Below are 9,258 nucleotides of genomic sequence, written 5' to 3' on the forward strand. Positions count from 1 at the left end.
GCTGGCAGGAAGATTCTCCTGGCAAAATTTGCATTCCTTTGAGTAGAACTGACCAGGAGCATAGAGAACACGGAGAATGAATGCGTGAATGTAAGGATAAATGAATACACCTGACAGCTGGTGGGGCATCTACCTGAACCACCTCTCAGGCCTGGACAGTGTGTCACTCAACACACTGCACTGATGCCAACTAGTGACCATGACCTCTGCAGCGAAGTGCTGAAGGATGGTGCGGAACTCCTGAGGGATTGGGCCGGCATTGTGCTGTAGTAAGCTAAGCTTCTACCTGGAACACCAGCATTCCATATGGGAGCTGGCTCAGAGTCCCAGCTGCTCCAATTCCAATCCAGCTCCCAGTCTATAGCCTGAAAAAGTAGCAGACGATGGGTTAATTCCCTGGGCCTGTCACCTTTGTGGGAAACCTGGAAGAACCTCCTGGCTATGACTTCTGATTGGTCCAGCTCCAGCCATTGCAGTTGCTAGGAGAGTCAACCGACAGATGGAAGGTCTCTCCTTTATCTGTAACTCTGCCTTTCAAATAAAAATAAAACAATTTCAAAAGCTACCCAAGGACACAGAATGAATGCCAGTTGCATTTAATTCTGCAGGAGATGCACACACATTGAGCTGCTGATTGTCACACTCAAGAAGGAACAGGATTGCTGCTAGAAGCCACATGCACCCCTCCTTCCGATGTCAGCACGCAGCTGCTATCCAAGACGGTGAACTGGGTGAGCCACACCAGCGAAGTGAGGATGTAAGTGCAGCGCACCTGAAATGAGATCATTGCAGTACAATGGGCATGGAGCTCCTGTGGCATGAGGTAAGGCCTCAAGATGCAATACAGACAGAAGGAAGCAAGGAGGGAGGAGGGCAAGGAAGCAGGAAAGTAACACAGCCATACCTAGGGGCAGGATTTGGAAAGCCCAAGGCTCCAGCGGGAGAGTGGGCAGAGCAGCTGAATCCCACCACTTGAGACAGCAACTGCCTGAGGTCATTACCCACCCCAGGAAACCCCATCCACCCACACCACCCTGGTGCCATCGGCCCTGCAGACATGGCATCCCCTCTCCCTGCCCCAGTGTGTATTCTGAGGCCTGATCACTGCCTGAGCCCTGCTCCTACTTGGCACCGCCCAGCTGAGCAGCAGCACAGACACTCAGGCTATGTTTTGAGAGGTCAGAGCAGTCCAAAGCTCCTCCATCCCTTGGATTCCATGATACTTCCGGGATCGGGGCACAGGCTCTTGGCCCAGGAACTGGAAGGACAACGTGGCCAATCTTCAGCCCTCAGGACATATGTGAAAGCATGAGGACCACAGGGAGAACATGCCCTCAAACCTCCAAGGATCTCAAGAAGGCATGGAGCTGAGACCAGGAGGGAGACTTGGTGCAGACATGGTGGCCATGTGGTCAGCCAGCTGGGCTAGGAGCAGAGGCCTCCTGGTGCTGGTGGAGAGGCTGTGTCTCAGCGGGATCAGTGGCTCCTGACTCCAGTGTGGAACAGGGATCCTGAGCCCCTCGCCTGCCCCAAGGCTGTCCTGAGCCTCCTCCAAGACCCTTCATTCTCCCAAGAGGCACTGTGATTGTGGTCTCCAACCTGTTTCTCTCCCGCACCCTCCTGCAATGGGCAATTGTCGATGTCTTCATCGTGCTTTTTGCAAATTGTGCGGCCCATCTCCAAGTCTACTAAACAGGTCCAAGAAAACATCTGCTGAAAGAAATAGTAGAAACTGCTAGTAAACGACCTGTCAGAGGAGGCGGAACAACAGGAACAAGGGTGTGACTGTGTAACAACCGCCGAGTGCCACCACTCTGCCTGCGACTTACTCCATCTTTGCTTTTCTTTCTCCATTTCTCTTCATAAGCGTGTCCCTCGTACACTGGGGCGTGCACCAGTGTCTGCTGGCCTCTGGGAGATAGGGTCCCATTGGGGCGTCCCGCCCTGGGCCCCAGTCACACCTACCACAGATGACTCTCCAAGGCACACCTTGGCACAGCCTGCCTCTCACACCAGGCAGGAAGGGCTGGGACCACAAAGCCTGAGGCCGGAGGCCAGAGCTGCCCGGAGCACAGGTGCCTTGGGCAGTGTGTCTTTTGGCATGGAAGCCAACATCACGTGTATGTTTTGTGGGGTGAATACTCGGTGTCCCATGCCACCCTAGGTCTTTATTGGGTTCCTTTGGATAGTTACCGGAGATTCTTTTCATTCCCGAGGAGAAACATGGTAAAGACCCAAGACGCAGAGGAAAGATAGAAGCGAGGCAGGAAGCTCTCCCAGAGAGGGGCCCACACCCCCAACCCGGAGCTAACCTCCGCCAGGGCTCAGCAGGCAGAGGACACCCGGCATGCCCTGTGACACTAACACACACATGTGCATCCCAGCACACACACAGCACACATGCCTGACACCAACACACCCACACTCACACATTCCTTCTTGACACACATCAACAACATTCACCCCCGCTTGCCCCCCCGTACACAGTCCCCCACCCTCAGCCAGGCCTGGAGTGTCCCTCTGTTGGGTCAGATCCTTTTGGCTCAGTAAGGTCATTGGTTCCCAGGGCTACTGCAGCTCCCAGGGCCAGATCTGGGTGCAGATCCCATCGTGGATGCAGGAGAGCCCTGGGAGAGGCTGTGTCTCAGTGCAGGGAGGAGGATCTTCAGGACTGGGTGCACACCTCACATCTTCCCAGCCCCCAGAGTGCCCACTTGGCCCTTCCTCCTGCAAGGCCCTCTAACCTGGACCTGGGGACGGCTGGATAATCATCATTGCTGTATTCATGACGACAGTTGGCCATGACCGCCGTGACCAAGAAACTTCCCATAGTGGAGGACGAGGACACCACATTTACACAAGGCAAAAGCTCCTCGTCACCCTGAAAGGACCCTCAGGTGGCCTGGGACCACCTCGGAGGTGTGTCCAACACATTTCACTTCCCTCTGCCCCCCCTCTGGACCTGTCCACCAGTTGGCAGATAGAGTCCCTTGGCCACTGTGCTCAGAGGAAGACCTGGAGCTGCTCTCTCACCGGCTCCCCAGCACTCCCAGCGCTGCCACCGTGTCCACCTGCCAGCAGCCTGGCTGTGCAAGCCACTGCACGTTCCATGAGCAGCCACAGGGGTGCTAGCTCCAGCACATGGCCCACCCTCCACACCAGGGTACTAACCTCCCCCCTCCCCCTGCACCCCTGCCTCTGAGCACCACCCCCCTAGAGGCCCAGCCCACTCCCCACCCAGCGCTTCTCAGTCCAGTCAGAGCAAGCCCTTTAGAGAGGGGCTTCTCTCTGCCCCGCATCCCCAATCCGCCACTTCCGGCCTTCCTGCCCCGCACCCCGGACCTCACATCCCTCCCCTGACGGCACCTGCGCTCCTCCCACACGCTCCTCCAAGGACCAGGGCTTGGCCCCTCTCCCACTGCCTTTGCGCAGTAGTGTGTGAACCCGGCGACAAGAAGTCCCTGTGGGCCTTCACTGAGGCTTCCTGCCTGACATCTCAGCGGGATCTCTGGTGTCTCTAGGGCCCAGCTCCCAACAAGGGTATGCAACACCCCACCCTGCCCCGCCCTGGCAGTTGCCAACGTGCTCTGTGCTGGGATGCTGTTCTCCTGGGCCACTGCTGCTTCTCTCTCTCTCTCTCTCTCTCTCTCTCTCTCTCTATCTCTATCTCTATCTCTCCCCCCACCACACACACACACACCCCAAGACTGCTTCCCAGAGTGCTATTCCAGTCTCCCTGTACCTCTCTGTATTCCTCCAGCACTGGATAAAGGAACAAAACCAAAAGTTGGAGCTCTCCCAGTCAGTACCTCTATTAAAAAAAAAAAAAAAAAAAAAAAAAGATGTTTTTTTGAAATCTATCTCTAGGCCTTAGAGGCAGCTGCTGGGCTCAGGGATGCTGTGGGAGCTGAAGGGGGTGGGGTGGGGACAGCTGAGCCACTCACCTTGCGCTGGCTGTGCCGAACCTTCAGAAACTTGTAGGCAAACTCATCCTCCTGGGCCTCGTTGAACTTGTACACGACATACTCCATGGAGTTGGCAAAGAACTCCGAGTTCTTGTCAATGTCCACGAATTTGGAGTTGTCCATGAACTTAAAGCTGCCCACAAGGCTCCCCATGAGAACAAACCCCACAAGCAGGAGTGCCTTGTGCAACATAGCTGCCCTTGGGGCAGGGGACATGTGGGATACAGGGGACAATAGCATCCTTGGCAGCTGCAGCCCCGCACAGCTCTGCCTGCTGATGCCTTGAGCTGCTGACCGCCACCCCAGGGCTGATGCCTCAATCCAACACCTTGTCTCCACCCTCCTCCACAACACGTGGTCCTCTTCCATCACAGCCAGGCAGAAACAAAGCAGCCAGTCACATTTGCCAGCCCTTGGTCCTGTGAGGCGTACAGGCACACGCTCAAGGCCAAGGCTGCCTCCTCCAGTCCTGGCCCTGCCCTAGGAGGGGCGGGGGCTCACCCTCCCAGCCCCACATCCCAGGCCTGTCAGGGTTACAGCAGCCACAGGCTCATGCATAACCACAGAACCAGAGTCTCGGGCAGGGAGTACAAACAAGGTCAGCCATGACCTTGGCACCCCATGTCACAAGCAAGCTTCAGAAGAGCGAACAGTGAGGGCCAATGTCCATGGCAGGAGGCGGGTACTCCACAGTCAGCAGCACCTGCTGGCTGACTTGCTCTTTTGCTCTCAGGCCCTGCGGGCTGGGACTGGCCGTGTGTGTCCTTGGTGGGAACCAAGCCATTTCTAACCTTCCAGGGTGAGACTTTCTGCTGCAAGGTCACCATGGAGGGGGATAGCTGTGGGCCTGTGAAGGCATCAGGGCTAGGGAAAGGGAGCTAGCTGAAACTTGCTTTGCCTCACAGCTCTTCCCTGCTACAATGCTGGGAATCCACTGTCAGACTCTTCCTCTTTCCCAGGGAAGCCACTGGGAAGTGAAGAAGGTGATGGGGGTGAGCAGGCTGGGAAAGTGTGAAGGTTGGAGTCAGCATGGTGTGCAGAGTAGGCTAATCCTCCGCCTACAGTGTCAACACACCATATGGGCCTGGTTCCTGTCCCGGCTGCTCCACTTCTGATCCAGCTCCCTGCTAATGCAACTGAGAGAGCAGTAAAGGGCGGCCCAAATCTTGGGCCCCTGCATCCACAAGGGTGACCAGAGGAAGCTCGTGGCTCCCAGCTTAACCAGCCATCTTTTGGCCTTGATATTTCTTTGGGGAATGAACCAGCAGATGGAAGATTCTCACTCTCTCTCTTTCTCTCTCCCTCCATCCCTCATCCTTCCCTCATACCTTACCTCTCTGTAATTCTGCTTTTCAAATGAAACAAGTCTAAGGGGGAAAAGAGTGCAGGCTATGGTTATTAGGATGTAGAGAATAATTATTGTCCCTTGGTATGAGGGTGTCAGGCCCTGGGAAACTCAGTGATCCCCAGTAAGGGCCCTAGCCTGGAAAGAGCCAGAAAACAGCAGAGATGGGAGTGTGGACAGAGGGAGGGACATAACTGGGAGTGCCCTGCTGGGACTTCTCCGAGGGGAAGAATGATCTGGCATGGTTGGACTGATGCATCATGGGCAGCTAGCAGTGCTGAGAAGGCCGCGGGACACTGCCAGGCAGGTCAGTACTTCAGGCTGCACCCTCCGCCTGGTCAGGGCAAGGCTCCCCGTGCTTCATGCTCAGGGATTGTGGGGAATGACTCTCTCGACTCCCCAAGGCATGGCTGAATCTGCAGTGATGCCAGCACTGGTCCAGCTGCTTCCTCAGCAGGTGTAGAAGTTTCTAGTTAAGAGTTAGTCATCCTGCAAGACGGTTCAGAAAATAAAGAGTCCCACTTGATGCTCTGTTTCCCCTCTTGTCTTTCCCGCATCTGTATCATAATCCTGTCAGCTCTGAGAGTCACAGACAAGTCTTTGATTCTTCAGGAGGATACTGGGGTTGTCCCTTTCCAGGCTGTCCATTCAGCAGCTCCTGTACCTACAGGACCTCAGTGGTCCTCTTGGCATGAGAGAAGGAGCTGCATACATGCTCATCACAGAGAGTCCAGCTTCCGGTGAACCGGGGTCCTGAGTCCTCCGCCTGCCCCAAGGCTCTCCTGAGCCTCTGCCCAAGGCCTTTCACTCTCCCAACATGCACTGTGCCGCTCTCGGGACAATCATTTCCCCCAACCCTTGTTTTTCCTGCACACTTGGCAGCAGATAGCTGTCCATGTCTTCATCACACTTTCTGTCAATCATGAGGCACAGCCCCAGCTCCATCAGAAAGATGGCTATCCACATCTGTCAAGAAGAACAGATGCAAACAGCTGGCGAACATCTGCGACTCGGGAGCGAGGAGAGAGGCAGAGCACCAGGGGACGGTAGATTACAGAGTGGAACACGCCTGTGCTGAGACACAGTTCACACACCAGGTGTAAGCTGCGCTGAGTCAACAGCTCCATGTCCTTGCGTGCGCTCAAAACACCAGCTGGAGCCTTCCCAATGGCTGAGGCCAACGTCACAAGATGGGGCAGGGAATAGATGTGCTGTTGGTTGCACATTCGCATCACAGCGAGGCACCTGCACATGCTCCAAGCCACCTGCTGACGAAAGCACTCTATGTGTCCACCTCACAGCACCAGCCAGACACAAGAGGCTCCTGCAGGATCAGGAGAGGGTAGGACTGAGCCTCAGACTGGAGGTGAGAGCTGTGGTCTCCCTTGGGGAGCCTGTGCAGGGCCCGGGATGGACAGTGCCAGCTGGCCCACATTCACGGAGCAGCAGCCATGAGCATTCCCTGCTGCTGCTGCCCACGTGTGTCATGAGTCTCTAAGAAGGCTGAGGGAAGTAGGTCGGTACCCAGAACTAGGACCTTCTGATCCAGCCCTGGATCCTCGTGGAGGTGGGGAGGGGGCACAGACCTAACACGCAACTGTTTGGGAAAAGGGTCAGCACCATGGTGTGACAAGTGCATAGGCTCCCCTTCCAATTCAGCTCCCTGCTAATCTGCCTGGGAAAGCTTGGAGGACAGAACACGTGTGCCCCACGGGAGACCCAAGAGAAGCTGCTGACTCCTGGCTTCAACCTGGCCCTGCTATGGCCATGGAGGACATTTGGGGAGTAACCAGTGGATGGGATAGTCTCTCTCTCTCTATCTATCTCTTCTTCTCTCTGCAAATCTGCCTTTCACATAGACAAACAAAAACAATAATTATATTTTTAAAAATTGTTTGGGCCCTGGAGCAGTAGACTGGTGACTAAAGTCCTTGCCTTGCATGCACTGGGATTCAATGCTGCACTGGTTCATATCCTGGCCTCTTCACTTCCCTTCCAGCTCCCTGCTTGTGGCCTGGGAAAGCAGTCAAGGATGGCCCAAAGCCTTGGGATCCTGCACCAGTGTGGGAGACCTGGAAGAAGTTCCTGGATTCAGATCTTCTCAGCTCTGGCCATTGCAGCCACTTTGGGTGTAAGTCAGTGGGTGGGAGATCTTCCTCTCTGTCTCTCCTCCTCTCTGTCTGACTTTCCAATAAAAATAAATAAATTTTTTTAAAATGCCTGGAAGGCTGACTGTGTGGCGCTGAGCATCTAACCAGATGACACTAATATCCACTCATGCCTGACACACACTCAACACACTCACCCACTGCTACCTGACACATGCCAACACACTCCCACATGCAGACTTGACACACCGGACACCACATTTGCACACTCACGTGAGACACCTCACACAGCCATGCACTTGTGCCACACACACACACATGCACACACACACACAGCTGATACCAAGAGTACTCACACACACCTGCTCCTGACTCACAAACAGTATCACACCTACTCACCCAGCCAATGCCCCTGTGTGCTTCCCACACCTGCAGCCCGGCCTGGCTCCCACCAAATGCAGCAGGTGCAGCTTGGCCAGCAGTCATCCATGCCAAGGACTCCTGTGGTCTCCGGGACCCAGGCCTGGTATCCACCCAGGGAGACAGCACCAGGCTCACACAAAAGTCCTGGGGAAACCACGTCCTGTGCCAGAGGGAGGACCTGGAACTGTGGCCGTGTCCCCGGTCCCTGTATCTCTTGCTTGGTACAGGCTCCCCATCTAGAGCAGAGCCCTAGGAAGGGACCAGGTGATTGCCACTCACCTTCTCTTGGACTTGGCCGCCTTCCAGCAAACCATATCGCTGCTCCTCTGTGCTGGCATCATTGAACTGAGGCACAGTGAACTCCATCGACATCACAACGCACTCCAGGTCCTTGTTGACATCCACAAACTCCCAAATGGGCCACATGTAGGTGCCCAGCACCATGAGCCCCACACACGGGGCCGTCTTGTGCAGCATGGCTGCCCTCAGCATCAGTGCCAGAGGTCAAGCTTGAGGACACATCCTGGTCCCTTGCGGATCCCCTCGTGGAGATCCAAGCTGACAACCACCTCCCTTCGGCAGGCCCTCTATCTGGTCCTCTTCCCCACTGACCCCACCCCACCAGGCCCTCCTGAGAGCACAAAACAGAAACAGAGCAGGAGGTTATGGGTTCCCCTCGGTCACTCAAGCCTGGGTTCCAGGGAGCGCGTGCAGTGCCACCCAAGGCTTGCCCATCTCCAGGGCTGTGCTCTGCCAGAGGAGTTCCAGCAAGTCCTGTCTGGTGCTTTAGCCCTCTGGGGGTGGAGCGGTGGTCTGCAGCCACCATGCCGGGAGGAAGCTTCTGGGAACAGAGATAACCCAGTCCACCCCACCTCGGGAGTTACAGGAAGCCCAGCCATGACCTTGGGGGCAGCTCCCATGCACCGCTGTGCCCAGCACAGCACAGGGTGTGCAGCCGGTGGCGGGGAGGCGGTTGTGAGAGGCCAGCTGTCCACTGCTCTGATCTTCTTCCACAAGGTGCACCTGCCTTCTGGCTCTGCCAGTTTCCTGCTAGGACAACCTTCCCCCACTCCTAAACCTCTACGTGGTCCTGGGCAGCTTTTCTGGAGCTATGACCATGTGTTGTTCCCTTCCAAACACGGTTGGCTTTCCCATGATCTTTTATTCACTTCTCATTCAAGTCCACTGCAGCCTGGGAGCGGCCCTCCCAGCAGCTCCCTTCTGTGACTTTGTGGTGAGTTCCCTTTCTGTGTGGCATGGAGCCAGGATCCTACAGGGACTTCCTAGTGTTATCTCAGCGAGCTCATTTTCTCTTAAGCCTTCTGCATGTTTACTCCTGGTTTCAATGTACTGTGCTTGGTTAGATCTGATTGTGTTTTGAGGGTGGGATTTGGCCTTCTTCCCCCCGCCCCTTTAG

At 55.6% G+C, this 9,258-nt stretch overlaps 2 protein-coding genes across 3 annotated transcripts; both read right to left on the bottom strand.

Moving 5' to 3' along the window:
* Positions 1 to 580: 580 nt before the first annotated feature.
* LOC101535136 (cystatin-12-like) lies at positions 581 to 4,339 on the bottom strand. Of its 2 annotated transcripts, none has more exons than XM_058679583.1 (3): positions 3,945 to 4,339; positions 1,617 to 1,710; positions 581 to 772 (listed from the first exon to the last, which is right to left on the bottom strand). In XM_058679583.1, exons 1-3 carry the CDS (start codon positions 4,332 to 4,334, stop codon positions 711 to 713), a joined length of 546 nt encoding a protein of 181 aa, XP_058535566.1. In that variant the 5' UTR covers positions 4,335 to 4,339; the 3' UTR covers positions 581 to 710. The 2 variants fall into 2 exon arrangements, with proteins under 2 accessions (XP_058535566.1, XP_004593442.3); XM_004593385.4 differs by having other exon boundaries at positions 1,600 to 1,710; positions 3,945 to 4,334.
* A 1,775-nt stretch (positions 4,340 to 6,114) lies between these two features.
* Positions 6,115 to 8,318, bottom strand: LOC131483032 (probable cystatin-16). Its single transcript, XM_058679900.1, has 2 exons — positions 8,121 to 8,318; positions 6,115 to 6,276 (listed from the first exon to the last, which is right to left on the bottom strand). Exons 1-2 carry the CDS (start codon positions 8,316 to 8,318, stop codon positions 6,115 to 6,117), a joined length of 360 nt encoding a protein of 119 aa, XP_058535883.1.
* Between the last annotated feature and the right edge of the window lie 940 nt (positions 8,319 to 9,258).

The sequence above is a fragment of the Ochotona princeps genome, chromosome 22, assembly GCF_030435755.1.
Source record: "Ochotona princeps isolate mOchPri1 chromosome 22, mOchPri1.hap1, whole genome shotgun sequence".
Lineage (NCBI taxonomy): Eukaryota > Metazoa > Chordata > Mammalia > Lagomorpha > Ochotonidae > Ochotona > Ochotona princeps.